General features: G+C 34.9%; 1 protein-coding gene across 8 annotated transcripts in view; it reads right to left on the bottom strand.

Annotated features, from left to right (window-relative positions):
• The window catches only part of LOC110103724, a 35,328-nt gene extending 19,164 nt beyond the window's left edge, over window positions 1-16,164 (bottom strand). For 4 of the 8 annotated variants that reach the window (XM_020832536.2, XM_020832534.2, XM_020832533.2 and 1 more), the window contains exons 1-11: window positions 15,904-16,164; window positions 14,885-15,663; window positions 14,657-14,806; window positions 13,949-14,575; window positions 13,782-13,862; window positions 13,606-13,703; window positions 13,424-13,511; window positions 13,241-13,333; window positions 12,959-13,168; window positions 12,635-12,872; window positions 11,985-12,075 (exon numbers count right to left, since the gene is read on the bottom strand). In XM_020832536.2, the coding sequence (XP_020688195.2) occupies window positions 12,639-12,872; window positions 12,959-13,168; window positions 13,241-13,333; window positions 13,424-13,511; window positions 13,606-13,703; window positions 13,782-13,862; window positions 13,949-14,575; window positions 14,657-14,806; window positions 14,885-15,661 (2,358 nt within the window). In that variant the 5' untranslated portion in view covers window positions 15,662-15,663; window positions 15,904-16,164 and the 3' untranslated portion in view covers window positions 11,985-12,075; window positions 12,635-12,638. Of the gene's footprint in view, window positions 1-4,819; window positions 5,095-11,984; window positions 12,076-12,634; window positions 12,873-12,954; window positions 13,169-13,240; window positions 13,334-13,423; window positions 13,512-13,605; window positions 13,704-13,781; window positions 13,863-13,948; window positions 14,576-14,656; window positions 14,807-14,884; window positions 15,664-15,903 lie in introns of those variants that run through there. The other 4 variants (XM_028694393.1, XM_028694394.1, XM_028694395.1 and 1 more) reach the window with 4 other exon arrangements.
• Between the last annotated feature and the right edge of the window lie 7,455 nt (window positions 16,165-23,619).

Genomic DNA, 23,619 nt, shown 5'->3' with positions numbered 1-23,619 from the left:
CAGGGAGTTGTAACAGAGTTTGTTTATGCAGTTGAAGTTCTTAACAAATTTGGCGCTTTATCTAATTTGGAGGAGGCAGGCAACCAGAAGACTTTTGATGATGAAGAGAGGGGAGGTGTAGAGGAAGGAGAATTCCTTGGTTCTTCTATAGAAGGCAATTTAAGTATCAAAGACAGGTGTGAAGAGCTGCAGCCAGGGATCATGCAGAAGACAGTTAGGGGACAGTCTTTTTCAAATTTGACTTTGGTGGGGAGTCACTCTTATGAGAAGAAAGCTAAGCTTATTAAAGAACTTAAATCCCTTGGTTCGGGTAATATTATTCCTCATAATAGAAAGGCGAAAAGTGGAAAAGCTAAAAAGGTTGGGGGTCCTTCCCCCATCTTTAAATAATGACTTCTTTGCTTTTTTGGAATTGTAGAGGAGCCAAGAAAGTTGAGGTTGCTCTATATCTTAAGGAGGTGATCAAGGATCATAGGGTGTTCTTTATGGGTTTGTTGGAGACGAAGATTAGTTCCTTGGATAATAATCAAATTCTAATGTTTTTGGGCAACAATTGGAGTTTTTTTATGGTTCCTGCAGTTGGCCTTTCGGGAGGTTTAATGGTGTTATGGAGGAAAGATTTAGCTGATTTTTCAGTTATTGAGACTTCTTCCGAAATGGTGGTGGGTAAATTGGAGGTTCTCGGTAAAGGTAGCTGGGTTGTAGCTTCTGTGTATGGCAGTACTGATGCTCAGGAAAGGAAGTTGCTTTGGGACAGTCTTGAAAGGCATTGTTCAGTTGATCTACCTTTCGTGATAGGAGGTGATTTCAATTGTGTACTTTCCCAAGAGGAGAAAAGAGGAGGGAAGAAATTCAGCTTGACTCAGGGTTCCAAGGATTTTCATATTTTCTTGATTAATAACGATCTTCATGAGGTTAGATCTATGGGGCCAAGGTTCACTTGGTATAATAATAAATCTGGTGGAGCTCGAATCTTGGAGAAGTTAGACAGGTGTCTTATTAATTCCTTCGCTTTAAACACTATACATCTTGCTCTAATTAAGCACTTGCCTCGTATTGCTTCGGACCACTGTCCGATTCTGTTGGATATTTTCAAACCGGTGGAGTTCATTAAAAAAGATATCAGATACGAAGAAGTATGGGCATCTTATCATGGGGCAGCAGCCTTAGTAAGGAAAATTCTGAGTAAAAAATTGCATAGGTGACCCGGCCTCTGTTCTCAATTTAAAGTTTAAAAAAGCTTTAAGAGCACTCTTTTTCTGGAATAAAGAGAAACACATAAATCTGAATCTGTTAAGAGACAAATTGAAGAGCGATATTCTGGATATCCAATTGGAAGAGTCGGAAGGTTGGATCTCTTTTGAAAGATTGCAACTCTTGAGATTTAAAATCAATGAACTCAATATTACTTTGGCTCGCCTCAACACTTGGTGGAAACAAAGAGCTAAAGCGAGGTGGATGGATGAAGGTGACTGTAATTCGTCTTTTTTTCATGCTTTTGCAAACGCAAGGAGTAATAACTGGATTGATCATATCAAGACAGTGGGAGGTGTGGTTTCAGAAGAGGAGGCTGTGATACAGAAAATTTTCTCAGATTTTTTCAAGTTGAAATGGCAACACAGAAAATGCTCATTGGATGGATAGCCGAATCCGTCTGCTGTCATTAGTAATGTTGACCAAATTATGCTTGATGCTGAGTTTACAAGGGCAGAACTTCAGGTGGTTGTGGAGAATTCTGAGAGGAATATCTCTCCGGGCTTAGACGGGATTACCTTCTCTTTCATCAAGGATTTTTGGAATGTGATTAAAGAAGATGTATGGACTGTGGTTATACATTTCTTGTCATCTGGTGTTATGGATCAGTCTTGGAAAGAGACTTTGATTGTCTTAATTCCAAAAATCAAATGTCCTCAAGAGCCTGCTAACTTCCGGCCTATTAGTCTATGTATGACTATATATAAAATAAATGTTAAAATGCTTTTAAATAGATTGAAAAAGGTTATTCATAAGATCATTTCGGTGGATCAAGCGGCATTTCTAAGAGGCCGATCTTTGTCTGATCATGTGCTTTTGGCTCAAGAGGTTTTTAACAAGTTCAAATGGTCCAAATCTAGAAGTGGATTGCTTGCAATTAAGCTGGACATGGAGCAGGCTTATGATAGTATGGGGTGGAAAACTTTAAGGCAAGTTCTTTATCATTTTAAATTTCCTTACAAATTTATGGAGCTCTTATTGCAATGTGTTCTTAATCCCAAATACTGCATTATGATTAATGGGAAGAAAACTGGTTGAATTGAAGGAAAATGTGGATTTAGGCAAGGATGCCATTTATCCCCATTTTTATTCATATTATGCTCTCAAATATTATCTGATGCCTTATGTTTAAGGAGTAGTATGGGTGTTTCTATTTCTCGGTTAGCTCCAAAGGTATCTCACTTACTCTATGCGGATGATATCTTAATATTCTCGGAGGCCAAGATTAAGGAAGGGAAGGAATTGAAGTGGATAATCTCCAATTACTGTGATTGGACGGGGCAGAAAGTGAATAATTCTAAGTCCATGATTATTTTTGGCAAGCATACAAGGAAAAGAATTCAGAAGAAAGTTGTAAAACTTCTCAATTTCAAGCAGGTTAAAGAAATCAGTTACCTTGGTGTAAAAATAACTTTGAGAAGGTTGGGGCCATCAGATTTCTAGAATTTACTGGATTCGGCTGCTAATAAACTGAATACATGGGGGAAGAAGTGCATTTCGCTGGAAGGTAGATTGGTCCTAGTTAAATATGCTTTCTTATCATTACCTTTGTTTTTATCTTCTTTTTCTCTAGTTCCTTTGAGCATTTTAAAGGAGTTTGATAAGATGTGTAGAGGGTTTTTATGGAGTAAGAATAATGGTAATGCTGGTATACATTATGCATCTTGGGATTTATTATGTAAGCCAAAAAGTGAAGGAGGTAGGGGCTTGTTTTCTGCAGTTTTTAAGATTGGTCCACTCCGGGCCAAGTTTGCTTGGAATTTTTGCATAAAGCCGAACTCATTATTGAATCAAATTCTGAGAGCAAAATATGGAGAGGATGTGTGGTCCTCCACAGTGAAGATTGGGTGTTCACCTACTTGGAAAATTATTACTATGGGAACTAAATATCTTAGAAAACTGGTTAGATGGAGTGTTTCAAATAAGAAATCGATCAATTGGATGTATGATTCATGGATCTTGGACAAATGCATTGCTAAATGGCCTACATATGTTAATATACAGAGTAATTCAAATTTCTATCTTAGCTCTTTTATTACTAATGGCCACTGGAATTTGGATAAACTAAAAGAGGTTTTTGGAGAGCAGCTGATTGACCTCATTTTAAAAACTCCGATTGTGGACAGCAGGTATTCTGATCAATTGGAGTTAATTGGTAAATTTTCTGAAAAATCCATTACTGCTATGTCTTCTGAAGCTGCTATGGATCATGAGGAGAAAATTGCTCATTGGAATTGGATGAAGAAACTTAAGTTAAAACCGAATATTGAACTTTTTTGGTGGAGACTTTGTAATAATGTCATTCCTTCTAATACCTTTCTTGTGAGAAGAAGGTTAAGCACATTTTCTGGGTGTCCGAGGGGATGTGAAGATGAAGAGGATAACAGCCATATAATTGGAAGATGTTCTAAATTCCGTAATGTGGTTTTGTTACTGAATAACTGGGGATTTCGGGTTCCGGTTTGTTACAGCTTTGTTAATTGTCTAGAAGGAATTCAGAGGTTTGTAGGGAAAAATGCTCTCATTGCAAACATTTTCTGTACAACAATATGGCTTGTTTGGAAGAGCAGGTGCAGATTGGTGCATGGTGAATATCAAGAGTCCGATAATTCTATTGCTGCTAATGCTGTCTCCTTTGCTGTTAGGAGTAATTTTTTAAATTTCCAACCGGAATACTGGGATGCTAACCAGTGTTTGCTGTTTTATCATTGGCATCCCCCTCATCCCGGGTAGATTAAAATAAATGTAGATGCAGCTCTTAAGAGGAATAATGTAGCTGGAATTAGTGGTGTTGCTAGGGACGAGAAAGGAAGATTTCTGCTAGCCTTCGGAAATCAGTTATTGCACTGGGATGTGGCTCAAATGGAATTATTAGTTGTTTTGTATCTGAAAAATGTGGTGCAGGATTGGATGTTCGAAGCGCAAGGTCTTATCATCAAAGGGGACAACTTTAATATCATTAAAATGCTTCAAAATTTGGTCAAGAGCTGGAAGGTTAGTAGATTAATTGAAAAGAATTTGGCCTTTTTACTTGATTTTAAACAAATTGTTTTTCTTGTTCTAGCAGATATGGCAACAAATTAGCGGATATTTGCGCTAATTTGGCTTTAGATAGAACTTTTTGTGGGATAATCTTCATTGTGATTTAATTCCTCCTTTCTTGTATTGCTTGAAGGAGGAATGTATTGCTTTAGGTGTGACTTGAGTAGTTTGTTTTTGCTTTTTCATTTCTTTTAATGCAATTTTTTGCATTTTCTTAAAAAAAAAAAAAGAATTCTAGTACTTTTCCTTGTTTTAGAAGGCAATAATGAGGCTAGTACTTTTCCTTGTTTTAGATTTACTTCTATGAGCCAAAAGACAAATTCTCCAAAACACAAATTCGCATTTAACTATATGATATCTGGGTATATATATGGTTAAAGAATAAGGGAAATGGAAAAGTAATATATAGAGCTTCATCATATGGGCATTGACTTTGATCTTACTAAATTCAATATTTTAATTAATTCATATGAATTGTCTCGTCTCTTCACGTAAAACCATAGCAATTTATCTCCTACGATACTATTGTCACTAATGAGCATCTTGACAGGAATATTATACAAGAATAACGAGCAAATCTACAAATACATTGAGCAGATATAATAAGAATACAAAACATAAGTGTAATTGAAATGCAAATTACATTAAAATAAGATACACATGTGCTCTGATCGTGACATATGAATTCTAAATCCAACAATCCGAGAATGCTGCGCGGGTAAAATATTCAAGTTTCATCCTCCTCCATGAAAGGACCGGAGTCGACCTGACTTGAATCATAAAATGCCTTCCAAATTCCTACAAAAATAAAAGTGATTTTTGATATCACCCTCAAATAGTCTCTTGCCAACAGAGACATGGCACATGCCCTCTAAACGGGTGGTCTTGCTGCAAAATGGAACCATTATATTATGATTACGGCTAAAACATGTATGTTCCCTAACGGCGTCAACCCCTTGAGTAATGAATCACAGGGTAGACTCAATCGGCATAAAGCCCTTTATCAGCTAAGGTGGATTCAGATATATCCCCTTAGACAAACACCAACCTAGGTCTACAAGATATTCTTGGATGAAGTAACTCATGGATGCTGATAAGGTATATTCTGTCAGGTTGGGTCGACTACCTCCTCTGACTAAGTAGACTAGGGACCGTGATGGCCCGGGATGACAGAATCATGGGATCTTGATCGGGCTCGTCTTCATTCCCCCATCACTAATTTTAAGTTTGTGGTGATAAATTTTAAGCCTCAAACACTAAAATCCATAACCCAAATTCAAACCCTAAAACTATTGCTACTATACACTGGATTTGCGACCTGTGCAACCTCTTTAACGACTAGTCTTAATCGAAAGTTTTCTCTCATTATCGGGAGGGGTAATTAACTATAAAGGCTTATGCCTATAGGAAACCATAATTTAGATTATAAAGTCCTCGTAAAATGAGGGTGAAATCTCTGGGTAGTGTCTTATCTAAAACAAAATCTGCCTTCTGAAAATTAATCCGGAACCTAAGCTCGTTAAAACTCTCTACCATCACAAACAATAAAGGAGACGGTCCGAAGAGGCCGGGGCATGGGAATTTTTGGAACCCATACTAGTCTCAAAAAAATTAAGGTTCCAAAGTAGCAAATCACATCGAATTATGTCTCTATGCTTGTCATGGTTTCATCTCTCATTCCTTAGATTTTAACAATAATACCTACTTAGATCTTTCTCTTTTACATCTTCATTACTTGCCAACTGTTATAACTTAATTAAAGTGTTTGTTTGTTGATACATTCATTTGCTTCCATCACTGCTAACTCTCGAATAGAGAACTCTATATCACCTTTTCGTATATGCACGATGCTTAGCATGGACTTGAAGTTTATTTCAGGTATGTACTTTAACAATTAATTTCTTTTTATAACCTGTTTTAGGGAATCTGATTAAAATAAAATCAAATATTTTGGACTTACGTGATATGAATTTGTTTTTCATGCTAAAGCATTTGGTAGTGGCTGTAAGACCACGTTTCAAGTCAATGTCTTCAATTATTTTATCATGCAAAATAACAATTTCCGGTAATTCATCCATAACTTTTCAATTAATGTTGTCAAAACCTTTGCACTTTAGAATATTTGTTTACCATTCATGTATGTACAATGATCATAATTTGCAAGCTTAGGTTTTATAAATTGAACATCATGAATACATTGATATGATTTATGTTAAAACATTTTTAATATTCTCTTGACATAGTCATTATTGTAGCACCCTATGTCACTTGTAAAGACAATCACATATTCATTCACAAGCTAGAATTATTTAGAGTACATAATCCACTTCACGAATGATCCTAGTAGGGTATCTTAGGTTATAGGTTGAGCCCCTAGGCGCTAGGCTCCTTTAGTCTACATCTCTTCTATTTAGGTCACATTCTTTATTAGTATACATATAGCTTAAGGTCAACATCTTAGGATAAATAACTTAGATATAGGTCCACTATGCATAGGCCTATGCACTTCCACATCTATCAGCCTAGGATTAAATCTACACCCTTAGTCTACGAGATCCTCTTTGATAAGATAACTCATGGGTGTTGACAAAGATCCTCTAGTCAGCACTTAACTAAGTAGACTAAGAGCACTGACGAACTCGAAACGATGGAACCATGAGATCTTGATCGGGGGTGTCAATACCTACTAGGTAGGATAGTTCTCATCATCCAATTATCTACCTATTTGGATATTTAGTTTATCCAACCTATATCAACAACTACCACAAAATAAATAAATAAACCAACATCGAAATCACTAATAAGAGATAAAACAACAACATATGCTTAAGCGATAAGCACAATTAAATGGGATTCCACCTTACATCTAAACTAAATTGATTTATATCACATTCAAATAACCCTCAACACTAAATGAACTATAAAATTAACCTAAACCAATTAATAAAATTAAATAACATAAATAAAACCAACACAATCTAATCCAAAAATTTAATACATTCAAATTTACATGTAAAGATAAATTTAAAAAATTTATGAAAAAAGTAGAAAGAGAATAAAGGATAATAAATAATCAACTAAAAATCCAATAAAATTCAAAAAAAAATCCCAAATAAACTTTTATGAATACATAAAACTGTAATGAATAATAAACCAAACAAAGATTTTAACAAATAGCTCATCTTCACCTCTAAATTTAACAAATTCTCTTATAGGCTAAAACACTAAGAAATAAAAATAAATAAAAATAAAAAAATGTAAAATAAATTTTTATGAACTCATTAAATAAAAATAAATAATAATAGGGTTTAGCCACATAGACGACCTAGCACACAGCCACACACTAGATATCATATAGGCCACTAGCCTTAAACCTTTTAGGTTAGGATGTTTACATGCTTTTATATGTTCTTTACTATTGCTTTCTCTACTATTTTTGTTTTAGATTGTTATATTTTATTTTCTTACTCCATTATAAACATTAAGCCATTAGTTGCAAACTTAAACTAGAAAATAAAAAAGACACATTATTACAACTTTTAATCAGAACTAAAAACTGAAACCCTTTGGTAGGGAATAAAACAACCAACACCAAAATATCGACTGACATTTCAAATCCCATGATCTATACACAGTAAAATTCAGTGGTTTTACATAAAAAATAGACTGGTGCGCAACAAACATTTGCATGCTTTCATAGGATAGCCTCGAGATTATATCTCGTTTTTAGAAAGAAAAAAAATCTTCCACTAAAAACAAACAATAAACAACATCAAGCCTTTGTCCCACTACGTGGGGTCGGCTACATGAATCCTTTTTCTTCATTGTGCCCGGTTAAAAGTCAAATTCTCATTAAAATCTAATAAAGAAATATCATTTCTAATATTTTCTAAACAAGTCGTTTTAGGTACCTTTCTTAACATAAGTCAAATCTAATACCTCAACTTTCCTAACCGGATCATTAGAAGGCCTACGTTTAATGTGACCAAATCATCTAAGGCGACTCTCTCCAATATTATCTTCCACTGGAGCTACTCAAACCTTTTCACGTATATGCTCATTTCGTATCTTATCTCTAAAGAAAAAACATATACACCAAGGTACATCCTCTTGCATATGTCTAGAGAGAACATCTATGACTAAAGCAAAAAGATAAGGACTTAAGGCTGATCCTTGATGTAATCCAATCGAAATAGGAAAATACTTGATCAAACCACCTTGTGTTTGAACACAAGAAATAGCTCCTGCATACATATCTTTAATGACTTGAATATAAGCATTATTAACTCATTTCTTTTTAAGAACTTTCCATAGCACTTCTCTTAGAACTTTATCATATGCTTTCTCTAAATCAATAAATATCATATGTAGATCCTCCTTATTCTCTCTATATTTCTCTATCAAACCTCTCAATAAATGTATGGCTTCCATAGTAAACCTACCCGGCATGAATCCAAATTGATTTTGAGAAATATTAGTATCACGTCGCAAGCTACGCTCCATAACTCGCTCCCATAGTTTTAAAGTATGACACATTAACTTAATTCTTCTATAATTAAAACAATGTGCATCACCTTTATTCTTAAAAATAGGAATTAACACACTCATTCTCCACTAATCTGGCATCTTTATAGTCTTCAAAATAGTATTAAGAAGTTTAGTAAGCTAAGAAATTCCTTCATCTCCTAAGCATTTTCACATCTTTATTAGAATATCATCATGTCCAATAGCTTTTCCAGACTTCATTTTCTTTAAAGTCACTATAACTTCGATTTTATTTATACGCCGATAAAGCAAAAATCTTTATTTTTATTTAGGGTGATAGAGTCAGTAAAGTCAATCGTATTTTCACATTCTTCATTAAAAAGTTTATCAAAATACCTCATCCACCTTTGTTGAATATCATCTTCTAAGAAAAGTATTTTTTGATCTTCATCCTGTGCATCTTTCTTAGTATCTAATATATTATATGAATCATTAAAAGCTAAGCTCTTTGCACCACAAATAGTTTTCTTAGATTCCTTACAAGCCTCTTTATAGTTTTTCCAATTATCAAAATTTTTACATATAAACCAAATTTTATAACAAATCTTCATATTTTTTACCTTTTTTTGCACATTTGGATTCCACCACCAACTATTTTTACTATTAGGAGCTTTTCCCTTCGAAATTCCAAGCACATATTTTGCAATATTCTTAATATCACAAGTCACTTTTTTCCACATAATATTAGCATCCTTATGCACAGACAGAATCTTAAGATCTAAAATCCTACTCTCAAAAATACTTTTGTTCATATTCTTTAAATGCCCCCATCTAATTCTAAAAAATCGTTTTACTTTATTTTTTATTTTTTGGTCATTTATCTTAAAGTCTAAAACTAATAATCGATGTTGGGTACATAAATTTTCACTCGAAATAACTTTAGAATCTTTGCAATCTAAACGATCTAATTTTCTTATAAGAAAATAATCAATCCGCGTTTTACTATATCCATTTTTATAAGTGATAAGATGCTCATCTCTTTTCTTAAATAAGGTATTAGCTATTAAGAAGTCATAAGCTAAAGAAAAATCTAATATCATCTTACCACCTTCATTTGTCGTTCCAAACCCATGGCCACCATGGATGGTTTTAAAATCATCTACCTCTCTACCAACATGTCCATTTAAATCTCCTCCAATAAAAACTCTTTCTTCAAAAGGTATATTTTGTATTAATTCTTCTAAGTCATTCCAATTTTGAACTCATATCCAAACCTACTTAAGAAGTATAATTACTTATAATATTAACAATCTTAATATCAATAATAATCTTTAAAGCTATAATTTTATCTTCAATTCTGTTAATTTTTATAGTATTATCTTTAAAACTCTTATCTATAATCACACCTACACCATTTCTAGCACGACTCCTACCCAAAGATCATAGTTTATATCCTAACTATTAATCTCCTTAACTTTCTCTCCAACTCATTTAGTTCCCTGAATCAACATAATATTTATCTTCCTATGAATAATAATATCTATTAATTTCATTAATTTTCCTGTAAGGAAGCCTATATTCCAAGTTCCTACCCTAATTTTAGTTTCATGACTAACTTCTTTGCCCACATCCGTCCTTGATGTGGAAACCCTTGCCTATTTAACACTACACCCGGGCGCCGGTGCAGCAGCCCTTGCGCACTTGTCACTCTATTCAGGCCATATATCACGTCGCCAGGGGACGCCCTAGCATTAACATAATTTTTTAAAGGATTCATGTCATGATTATTCGATAAGTTATACGCTGGTTATCGACTACCTAACGCAACCCTCCACTATTCTCATTAAGGACTTGGGACCCGACAACGACATTGTTAAAAAAACAAAAATAAAAATTCATAAAATCACATAGAAAGATAAACGATTAGAAAGATGTAAATGACACTCACCAAGTCTATAGCATATTATTTTCATTTCTTGTTTAGGTGCCTCTCTACCTATCGGTTCTGGGGATACCACCTCACCTATTACGATGCAGTTCTATATCAGGAGAGGCTAGCACCATAGGATAAAATTTTTTTTAAGCCTTTTAAAATTTTAAATCATAAAGAATTTACAGATAACCTGTATGCATTGTATTAACTACCCACTAAAAATAAAAACTAAAAATATTAATTACATTTAGTTTTAGAAGCATAATCTACCATTCATGATCTGGTGCTATTTAAGACATCTTAGATGTCAGCCCCAAATTTCTAATTAAAACAACATTCTATCGTATCTTGCATTTACATGAGACTAGACATCATAGTTTTAAAGTGCTAAGTAGAGTTTAACTAACAATCCTATCCCAGACAGGATTAAAGATCCAAAAGAGTCGAGCTTTCTTAAACCCTTGACGGGTGAGAGATATAAAACCCATTGCATCTCATTAGATCAAGTTCAAGTCTCCACCTTATAATAACACAATTTAGATATAGGTTTTAAGACTAATTTTTATATCAAAAGCTCTCACATTTTGGGCATTGTTCTAATATGGTGATGGGATTATAAGTCTCAACTTTCTAATAAAATATCAACTTAAATAAAATAAATCTCAATCTAAAATATTAAAACCTAACCATATGATAGGCTAGAGCACCTCTGAGTTTCTCATAATCTTAGTGTTTTCTATTCTTCCTCCTTTGATTCTAAAAAGTACTGTTCAATATTGAGTCAATCTCATTTGAAAATTTTAAAACTATAATTGAATTCAGGAAATAAAATTTTTGATTTATCCCTTCGTAGTATCTCTTTTTCCCCTTCTTGTTCCTTAAGGAGTCCACAAGTACTCAAAAGATGTCTTCCCCTTCTTGATATAGATCAAGAAGTATGACAAAAGTGAATTGTACATCCATTCTTGATATTGTTGTAGTACTATCTTTGAATCCAAAAGAATATCTTATTGTCTAACAATTCCAGTTCAAACCTAAGTTTAGATATAGAATTTGTTAACAACCTAAGGCGTAAGTCTAGTGATAAAAATTGCAAAGTTGACATTAACAAAAACAAATAAATAGTACAAGTTCACATGTACTATTAAATATAGGGGAACATTAAAATAAATTCATATATTTCAACAGATATTGCAATAAAATTTCTGAACGTAGCAATACGGCAAGAGCAGGAAAAAAAACTCATAAAGTAATGGCAGATATTAATTACCTTGATCTTTCCGCTTCATGTCAGCAACCAGGAGCATTTTCTTCTAGCCTGCTGCTATTCAGATTACTTTGCAAAGTGCTGCATGGATTGGCTATAGAAGAAAGTAGTTCATATTCCTCAGTAAGTACAATTAAGTAATGAACTGTGTTATTAGATACTAATGATCAAATAAATTCAAATAAAAAAATTAATTATAATTGATAATGTATTAATAGCAGATATTCAATTATAAATTATGCACGATCATTTTTACATATAGCAGTACATATATATAAGGATTGGTGACAAGGAAGCATATTTCATACGTCATCTATAAAAAGAATAAACGTAGACTAGTCATTAATGAGATAGTGCAATAAATATCATATTAGCTCACACACCTATCAAGGTGAACTTGACTTTGATATAAATGAATAGATGTAATTACAAACATTCTAAAAGATGATACTCCTATAGCCACAAAAACTCCACCACCTCCAACAAACATATAGATACATAGACAAAATTTTCATTTATAGCATCAACCACAAAAATATAGCATATTAACAAATAACGCGCGCATTACATTGCTAACTTTTCACAAAGTTGATAAATGCATTCAACAACATAGAATTAGTTTGAATAAAACTCAAACAAACATATATACATACCTTTTTAACAGTGACTAAGAATGTTGTAAGCAATTTGAGGTCTGAATAACTGCATATCAGTGCCTCTGAAATTAATTTCCATAGGAACACGTATGATACTTTCAATAAACTTCATCACAAAGATGCCACAGTCAAGTGTGCCAGGTTCTTGCTGAGGATAACTCCTCCTGTATTCAAGATTCCAAGATCTAATATCCCACCCATGATCTTGATATAGATACTCGGTTAAAATCATAATCTGCAGTAAGGGTAAAATTAATTACTAAGCTATATTCATGGGCTTGGCACTTTAAACTACACAACTTGAGAAAAAATTTTGCCTGCCTGATCTTTAGCCACCTCCCTGTGTCTTGCGTCATACAATGAGTCATAACCAATCCATTTCCTTCTTTTCGTATCGCAAACAAGGAGTAACCAATGGTTGGCAGTTGATATATGACATGGCAAAAATAAAAAAAACACTTTCTCCAGAGATTTCTTGTCAACGGCATTCATAAACGTCTTATAGCTACCAAGCTTGTTGCGATAAAGTCCCTGCAAACATTAATAAGTGGTCAAAAGCACTACTAAAAAAATGATCTCCATAGTCCCACAGTTATCACATACCAAAAACATTGGTGGCACATACAAAAAACTGGCAGAATTATTCCCAGACTTCTTAACCCCTTTATATAATATAAGGGCATATGCATCTATAATCTACAAATAATCAACCAAAAAAAAAAACTATTAGACAATCATAGCATAAAGGAGAATGCATAAAAATGATCAAATTTCATATTTGATAACCTCTTCACTGATGTATCCACCTTGGAGGTACTCCACCATCGAATGCCTTTGAATACAAATGTTCCAATCAAAGAACACTATGTCATCTCTAAAACAGTAACAAAGTTGATTATCAACTAGGTATTACCAGCACCAAAGCTTATAAAATCAGTACTCTGAGCCGAAAAAATAACAATCCTAACCTTTGCATAGGTTTCATGCAAAACGCATCAAGATATTTTCTAACATTCTCTGTCAAAAGTGCACGGCCAACATAATTTAGAGGAGCAACTTTAGCCTCCTACAAGAAGAAATAATGTTAGGAAAATTTAGCAATGTTTTTCAGAGTAAAAAATATAAAGATGACAGGAACTTGAACCTTTTCCTGCTCAGTAGGATCTGCGTAGTCATCAAGATTGACTAGCTTATCAGTGTCCTTCCTCTCAAATATTGCAGAACTCTGCTCCAGCAACAATACATGCACAAGATAAAAGACATGGAGCAAGTGGAATAGAAACAACAACTAAGACAACAAAATGTTCTTACATCCACGCTCAGAAGGGAAGCTTTCTCTATATCAGTGTCCCTTCTCTTCTTGAGCATGAAATGCTCCTTTGCAATGGCTGATTTCAACATCTTTCTTTTCCCATCTTGTATACATCTTTTCTTTTCATTCCTTGCAATGCTACTGAGCTTTGGATGGCCAATCGCTTCCACTTTATGGCCTTTGTCTCCTTCAATGCATGACTCCTGATGAGTTCCAGGAAGGTCATAGCCAACTTTTTCATAAGCCTTCTCATATATTATATCATTCATTCCCTCTATTTCCCATCCCTTTGATACAGCTAGTGTTTCTAGATTTACAATCTTCCTCTCCAAAAAAGAAATTCGTGCAATTTGTTTAAGAACAACTTGTGTAAGGCTTGATATCTCAAAAGAGTAGCCTCTTTCCACTTTTGTTTCCAATGTTTCCCTCTCAACCTCCCCATCTCTCCGCTCCATTCCCCCATATCCAGCTCTGAAGTCAAAGCCCACCACTTCCGGGTTTCCAACCAAAGATGGATCACCTTTCACTACATCATCAGAAGCTCCAATCTGAGTTGACATCTGCTCCAAACTATTCAGGGATATAAGTTCAAACTCATCATTTTTAGGGAGAAGCCGATGGCAAACCTATAAGATGGATAAATTCCTTTTGAAGGAAAAGGCAAAAAAAGAAGTTTAAATGTTTACAGAAATGAAGTTAACATCCACCTTGTCCACCATTATGTCTCCAAACCTTTGGAGAAAAGGTTTTCTCTTCCAGAATTTGCATCCTTTTGCCCATTTTAGCATCCTTGGTTTTACATCTGGATTAGAAGGCTTTGAATCCTCACCAAAATCAACATGCTCAAAAAACCATACCTAAAAAATGCATGTCAAGCTCAAGTAAAGAATGAAGTGCATTACATAAATAATAGAAAGGTTTGATTGGTTAATGACATTGATTACGAAGCATAGACCATTCATGTATCCAGCTACAACGTCCTTCCCCTCATTTCGTTCCTTCACAGACTTGGACTTTGCATTGATCTCTTTTACAAGGAATGAATGAAGTGCTTCAGCCCAATTAAAACTTCCAATATAATCCAGATTTTTTACATAATAAGCCATATATCTAGGCACAATGCGACAACTAGAAGGGAATAACACAGAACCCCATAGGTAAAGAATCATTTGCTGAACAAATTGTTTGTCTGTCTCAGGATTTGGATCGTTTCTGTTTCTGAGTATATTATCCAGACTTCTCTCTATATTTCTTATGGTCAAATATATCCTTCTAAATTCGGAACAACAATTCGAAGCTAAAGTTTGCCTTACTACTTTTTGACCTCGGTTAGGAAGACCAGTAATCAGAGCAATATCATCCACTGTGAAAGGAATTATGACCCCTCCAATAAAAAAGCCACAATGCTCCTCATCCCAAAAGCCCAACAAAGCATCCACTATTTCCATATTCATATCAAGCTCGATAATGTCTTTAATTAGACTTCCAAATGGAGCTCCTGTTCTTCTTAGTAATGCCCATTCCCGATCACCAATTTGCCAATTTCGTAATCTTTTTGCAAAACTAGCCAAGAAACATCTGGATTCTAGTAGTGGCAGTTCCTTGTCCTGTGGAACAACTTCTACTTTATCCACTGCATTCCCATTGGGAAAATCATCCAAAACATTCTTCCTCCCATGGGCCGTAGGAGTTGCGAACTTTTTACAAGCCATGACTGCACCACAAGGGAAAAAACATCAAATATTTGTTAAGGAATGCCAAAGATATCAAGAAAATATAGTTTTTTTCTTTAAACTTTTAACTTTAGGAGGGGAGATTTAACATTGGCAATAGATACACTAAAACATATAAACATTAAGTAAATGCCATCACTTTGAACCAACCAATAAACCTAAGTTGTAAATCACGTATTTGAGCAAAATATAGCTTCAGCCTTCATGGCTGAAAGACCTACCAAAACCAGCTGCTATTCTTTCCCTCTCGAAAGAAAGAAACCAATCCTAGCTTCCGATTCTGAAACGAGACCCAACTCCCAGACTTCTTCCGTCCATCTCACGCTTCGAGTGAACATCACACAAAGCCTTCGCGCGGGTTCCGCTCGCTCTCTCTCTCGTTTTCGCTTCCAGCAAGCTAAACCCTCAAGCAGCTCTCTTGATCTATCCAGAAGAATCACACGCCTCGTTCGTCCCTGACGGAAACTATCCCCTAACAGTTTTTTGAGTTACGAGTTTAAGCATATGTGTGAATTTATTTAATCGGCTTAAATATTTTGAAAAAATATAACTAATGAATAATTTCAATCTAAGGGCTGTTATTGATCCATCTGTGCCCTGGAAGTCTTCAACTTCAAGAGTGAAGCAAGGATTGTGCAAACAAGCGATAGGAACTTTTGATTAAATTTTAATTATAAGATTTAGACTTCTTTTGAAAAAAAAAATTTTTCTTTCTAAAATAGTTTTTTAGCAAAAAAATTTTTTGAATTTTAAATTTTGTACTAAAAATTTACTTTTAAAAAATAATAATAAAACTATGCCAAACAAAACCTTAATGAATTGATGATTTGAAAATGTAGTGGCATCAACATTGAAAATAATCAAATTAATTTGATTAATTTTAAATGAATTTAATTTAATCTAAAAATTCAACTTAGTTTTATTTAATTTAGATTAAATCAATCAAATATACTTAATGTATTTTAATAAAAACTTGTTTAAGGAGACTCAATATAATTTAACTCAAATTTAAGAAAATTTAATTTAAATTAATTTTATCTGACTCAATTTGACTCTCCTCGATTCTATTCCAAAAATGAGACAGTGGTTTTTTTTTTTTTTTTTTTTTTTCTTTTTTTTTTTTTTTGATAAAACCCATGGAAGGGCTTACACATTTAATAAAAATAGGAAGTACATGCCCTTAGTAAATCATCAGCTCTCTAAATATACAAAATTTAAAGGAAAACCTACGAGCAAATGATTCAATCTATTACAATCAAAGTACAAAATAAAGAGAGCAAGAAATAAGCAAAACACTCAGAAATTCTAGTAGTCATTCAAGTGGAGAACCATAGAAGGTAGAAGCAGCTTGCCAGCATGAGACGAGCCCAACCATTAGAAATAGCAGAAGGATGACACCAGTAAAAAAAAAAGGTTAAGGAAAGAACAAGCAAACAAAGGAAAGAAACCATCAATCCCAAACACAGTGCCAGAAAACAACCCGTAAGTACCATGGCCCACAAACGACCCCCACCCAAAAAACCTCCAAAAACAACAACCATCCAAGCAACAAAGGGAAACAACACCCAAGAAAGAGACCAGTCGACCACAACAAAAATTAAGACCCACGACGGCGATTCCTTTTTTTTCTTGTCAATCTTTCTAGAGAAGCCACCTGTATTCATGTGAACCACATTTAAATTGCAATAATCAATCAGGGAATTAGAAAAAACATGAGTTTCCTCATAGCCCCAATCTTCACCTGATTGCGAACAAATCCAGTCTACAAGGACAACAAGAATTCAAACAACGAACCCAAACCATGCAGTATTCATGGAGAAAATAAGTGAGGTCGCAAATTACGGAAAGAGATCCAGATAGAGATTACAGGAGATTCCACATGAGTATCAAATAAAGGGGACCATTTTGTTAATTTTATATAACAATTGTTAACAAAGTAGGATCTATGAGAGAAAACTCTATTATAGTATAGGTCATTAACCGACTTAATGAGAACATGTAAAGGATTCAAAAGTGTCACTGAAAACGAGCCAATGAGTTTGAGATTAAAGAAAAACTTGCAAATAACATCAAGAGGAGGACGATGAGACGACAACTTTCCAACCAACGAGTATTGAAAAGGAGCCTCAAGCGCTAGGATCTCATCCTCTAAGATCCAAAGCGATGGCAAACCATGAAAAGTAGAAGATTTAAGGTTAGAAAACCTTGCAATAGAGGAAATTCTTGAGAGGGTGAAAAGAAAAGAATGTGATTTGGTAGATCCATCCAATAAACCTGGATCAACTAGCCGGTTCACCGCCATTCCAGCCAAGAATGACTAGAGAAGGACGAACCAATACAACAATAAAAGAATCAAAAGAAAGGAGGCTAACTCCCTACGAACGCGCAGAGACAAGGTAGAAAGTTATGTTAGTGTTTTGAATACTGATAAAATAGTATAAAGATTTAGCATAATTAGCATCATTGATCAAGCTCAGTCAAACATAAAATAAAATTGATATTTTATAACATGAAGTCAACTTAGAAATCAAATTTAATACTTTCCATCAATGGCAGATTTAGATTGTGGGGGGGGGCCTCATCTATATCCCCCCTTAATTTTAAACTATTTCTCCCCTTTTGGTCCTATAATTAGCCCCTTTGGGGCAAAGGAAAAATTACTTATTTTCTTCTTCTCCCTTCTCCCTCTAATTTTCTTACGGTTGAGGCCTTCCACTATTTTTTATAGGTGGCATCCCTTACTTAAATTTAGTGCCCCTCACTTGTGTAGACGTTAGAATTTTTCCTCTCCTTTTCTCCCCCTTCCTTCTTACTTTAGAGATTTTTCATTATTTTTGGTATGTGGTATCCCCTATTCAAATTCAGTGGCCCTCTTTAGTATAGAAGGAAATTTTTCCTTCTTCCATTCTTTTTTCCTTTGGCTTTCTTCTTACATTAGAGGCATTCCACTATCTAAGATAGGAGACATACCCTATCAAGCTTCAACACCCCTCTCTTATGTAGAAGAAGCTTTCTTCTCCTTCTTTTTTTTCTCCTATGTTCTTTTCTTATAATAAAGGCATTCCATAATTTTATATAGGTGACATTCACTATCAAACATCAGTGCCCCTCTTTAGTATAGAAGGAGTCATGATAAAATTTTATACCCTCAATGGATAACCCTTAACAAAAGAAGATCAACTACCTTAAGGGTGATTTGAGAAGATCTAGTGGTAATAATACTTGAGAGGATAATAAGTGATTGTAAGTAGACATGACTAATTTTGATGACGCATGAGCTAAAGTCTGGATACAATCGATGATTGGGTAAAAGTCTAATATTGATCAATAGTCAAGTAGAGAGATGAAGAAGATAGTTGGAGAGTGTGCTATTATTAATAGTCGAGCGAGAAGCTGATGAGGGCTGATATAAAATGAGAACTAATGATGGACATCAAGTTAAAGATTAATGATGGCGGTGGTAAAGTTGCATTCTTCTAAGGCAATAGGCATGTATATTGTTGTGTGTGGACATCAGATATCCTTGATTGAAGGAGTCAAAGCAGTGTGTCATGTTAGTAGTCTGGCGGCACACTAACAATGTTAATTGAGTGGAGGCTTGATGATGATCATGTTATAATCTTTAACTTTTCTTCAAAGAAGAAGTTGTAAGAGATGCTTCAATGTGCAGTAGAGAAGAATTCAATATTATCCACCAATGAAATTCAACATTTTTTGAAGTTGCTTGTTGGTTGATAACATTAACTTGTATGGATGATTATTGTGTAACTTTAATTTTAACTTCTTACCAAAATGAATGTATAATTGATGTGGAATCTATGCAGCTTTAATGATATTATATATGAAGTTAAGATTACTATATGAACTCAATTCTTATTTGAAATGAACTTGTCCTCAGAGGAAACTAAATTAATTATGCATATTAGATACATGCTTTAATATATTTGCCCTCATATTTTTTTGAGGCATTTTTAGAGCACAAAGGTATTTATATGAGTGATGACTTTATCAACCATTTGCTTCTATGGAATCATTCTAGGGAGAATGTTGTCCACTTAGAGAATTGATCGATGATGTTAACCTATATGGAAGAGATCAAAAGAATACACAAAGGATGTATAACCTATCCGATGTCATATGTCAGAGCACTGCTCGATGCGTTAACATAAATGGAAGAGGTCGAGAGATTCAACTAAGGATGTATGACCTATCCGAGGTTGTATGTCAAAGCACTACTTGATGACGGTAACTTATATGGAAGATGTCATGAGAATCCACCATAGATGTATGACCTATCTAAAATTATATATCAAAGAATTACTCGATGATGTTAACCTATATAGAAGAGGTCAAGAGAACAATAAAGGATGTATGACCTATTCAAGGTTGAATATCAGAGTACTGCTCGATGATGTTAGCCTATGAAATTAATGAAGTAATAGTTGATGTTAGAACATTGACATGAATGACCTTTTGAGGATAGAGCAAAAATTACCCCCAATTAGGAACCCCTTTCCCATAAACGACACCAAATCATTACATCCTGGAATATTCATGGTGATAGAGACATATAAAGTTTGTTTTCTTAGATTTACAAGAAGATCCAATATGCAATCAGATAAGAAAGAGAGGGTGTAGCATTCGTAAAATTCATTAAGATTTTTACATGGAAAACCATAAAAAGAGGATAAATCATGGGGCCTAGCCCAATTTGAATGAATCCACTAGTATTTGTAGTTGATTATAAATGAGGGCCTTCATTGAAAGGAAGGCATTAGCTTAATGTAACAAATATACATGATATAAATTGTGTTACATGATGGAAAAAGAATGAATCACTATTGATGTGTTCATTTGGTCAGAATGACCATAGTCGATGGGCAACGGAGGTTGGAAGGACTTTAGTTGGCGGGTAACAGAGGTCATAAGAACCAATATCGAGTGATAGAGGTTAGAAGGACCATAGTTAGCCAATAATGGAGGTTAAAAGGACAACATGTCAGAAGATGACAATGGTCAAAAATATTGTTATATAGTGAGGGAGGTCGGAAGGACCACTAACGAGCAGAAGACTGGCATTGAGCATAAATTCATCGATAAGAAAAACTTTGACATTATGTAGAAGTATGACAAAAGTACAATGATGGGTAGAAGTTTGGCAATGGGTTGAAGTTTAGCATTGGATAGAAGTTCGAAAAAAGTTTGGTGATGGGCATGAGTCTGGCGACGGGCAGAAGTCTGACGATAGGGAGCAAAACTAGCACCCCAATCAAGAATGGCATTCCCAAAGTATTGGAGAAATTTGTTTAGCCATAGTTACATTCAAGGTTCATCCCCCCCCACCCAACTCAATAAATATCAGATTCATATGAAATTGATGCAGCAACGACTGATAATAGGATATTGGCATGAACGATCTTTTGATGGGGGAGCAAAACTAGCCCCCCAATCAAGAATGACATTCCGAAAGAAGGCGCCAAACTATTGCATCCCGAAAAATTTGTGGTGATATAAAGTAATATACTTTATCATCTTAGCTTTGTATGAATATATAGTACACAAACTGATAAGAAAGTATGGTTATAGCGTTCATAATAGACACCATATTTTTTACATGGAAACCCCAAAAAAAGAATAAATACTATGGGGACTCGCCTAGTTTAAACAAATTCACTAATGTTTTTAATTAATTACAAATGAGGACCTTCTTATAGAAGAAGGTCTTTGTGTAATATAGAAAATATACATCATATATAGTGCATTATATGGTGGAAATTGGAAGAATCATTGCTGATATTTTCTTTTGGGTGGAAAGACCATAGTCAGCAAGAGAAGTAGGTCAGAAGGATTATAGTTGGATGATGGAGGTCATAAGGACTGTAGTGAAAGGGCGACGGTGGTTGCAAGGACAGTACTCAACAAGCGATAGGGGTTGGGAGGACCGTAGTTGGTTGATGGTGATCAGAAGGACTGACATCGATGGGTGACGGTGGTCAGAAGGACTATAATTGTGGGATCATGGTTGGTAGGACCGCAATTGGGTGATTGTGGCTGGAAGGACCATAGTCACAGGACGATGGAGGTCAAGAGAACCATAGTTGGGAGAAAGGTGGTTGGATGGACCGTAATTGATGATGGTGGTTTGAGGATCGCAGTCGGTGGGCGATAGAGGTCGGGAGGACTGTAGTTGGGAGACAGTGGTCGAAAGGACCATAGTCAGTGGGAGTCAAAGGTTGAGAGAATCGTAGTTGGGTGATTGGGGTCAGAAGGAACATAATTGGGCAATGGTGATTAGAGGGACTATAATTGGTAGTCAATGGAGGTTGGGAGGACTATTATTGGGTGAAGGTGGTTGGAAGGAATATAGTTAGTGAGCGACGGTGGTCGGAAGGACCGTAATTGATGATGGTGGTTAGAAGACCATAGTCGGTGGGTAATGGAGATTGGAAGGATTGTTATTGGCGATGGTGGCTAGAAGGTCCATAGTCGGCAGTCGACGAAGGTTGGGAGTACCATAATTAGGAGATGGCTGACATAAGGACTATAGTCAGCGAGTGACAGTTGTAAAAAGGATCTAGTTAGGTAATGAGGGTCAGAAGGACCATAGTTGGAGGGAGACAGTGGTCGAAAGGACCATATTTGGCAAGCGAAGACTGTTAGAAGGACCGTAGTCGACATGCGATGTTAGTTGGAAGGATTGTAGTTGGTGGGCAAAGGTAATCAAAAGGATTGTAGCCTATAGGTGACGATGGTCGTAAAGATCTCCGATGGTGGTAGGAGAATGAGCAAAAGTTTAGTGATGGTTGATGAACAAGAGGAAGTCTGACGATGGTCGGGTAGAACTCCCATGGTAGTCGGCAGCAAGGAAGCTCCAAAATTATTCCCTTCTCTTCATCCTTTCTTTCCTCCTCCCTCATGAGAAGAATGTGGGCTACTTATAATTTTTTGAGAGTGGCATGACTTATAAATATGGGGAAGATCAAGGTCAAGCTGGGGATGGTTTGAATGGACGGCCGATATTGGTGATCCCTTTGATTCTATATTGTTTATTGTTCATTTAAATGTCTTAATGATATCAAAATTCAGTGATCTTTGGCTAGTTGTATTTGTCTCCTCGAGCCACTCTATTTGACTATAAGCATGTCATGTTTGAAATTTGTATGGTAATCCAAATTATGGTTTAAACCATTCAGGAGTGCTTTGAGTCTTCGATTTGGACCCATTTGGGCTCGGTTTAGATCGATTTTGTTGTCGCTGGGTTTGTCTTTCCAAGACATTCAGTTTGATTATAAGCTAACTAAAATTGAAGTTTAGATGATTTTGAATTTAATTTTGAAAACTTCTCTCTCATTTGCATCAAATTTGTGCCTTATCAAGATGATTTTTTCTAATGTATCACATATATTGATATTCATAGTTTTGAGCAATACCTTTATATAATTTATGTAATTTTTTTTAAATATTATTATTGAACTAAACAACTAATTGATTAAACAACATTACATAATGAATGTTAGAGAATCAAATAGCTTGCTTTACAAAATTGTGAAAGGAATTTTGATGGACCTTATATGTGTTAGTAAAATTAAAAAATAATAGAATTTTTTTTATCTAGTAGTCATTCAAGCGGAGAACCATAGAAGGAAGAAGCAGCTTGCGAGCATGAGACGACCCCAACCATTAGAAATAGTAGAAGGATGACACCTGTAAAAAAAAAGTTAAGGAAAGAACAAGCAAACAAAGGAAAGAAACCATCAATCTCAAACACAGTGCCAGAAAACAAACCATAAGTACCATGGCCCATAAACGGCCCCCACCCAAAAAACCTCCAAAAACAACAACCATCCAAGCAACAATGGGAAACAACACCCAAGAAAGAGACCAGTCGTCCGCAACAAAAATTAAGACCCCTGACGGCGATTCCTTTTTTTTTTTCT

Source organism: Dendrobium catenatum, unplaced genomic scaffold (assembly GCF_001605985.2).
Source record: "Dendrobium catenatum unplaced genomic scaffold, ASM160598v2 fragScaff_scaffold_473, whole genome shotgun sequence".
Classification (NCBI taxonomy): Eukaryota; Viridiplantae; Streptophyta; class Magnoliopsida; order Asparagales; family Orchidaceae; genus Dendrobium; species Dendrobium catenatum.
The sequence above is the reverse complement of the archived record's forward strand: the minus strand, read 5'-3'. Positions and strand labels throughout refer to the sequence as shown.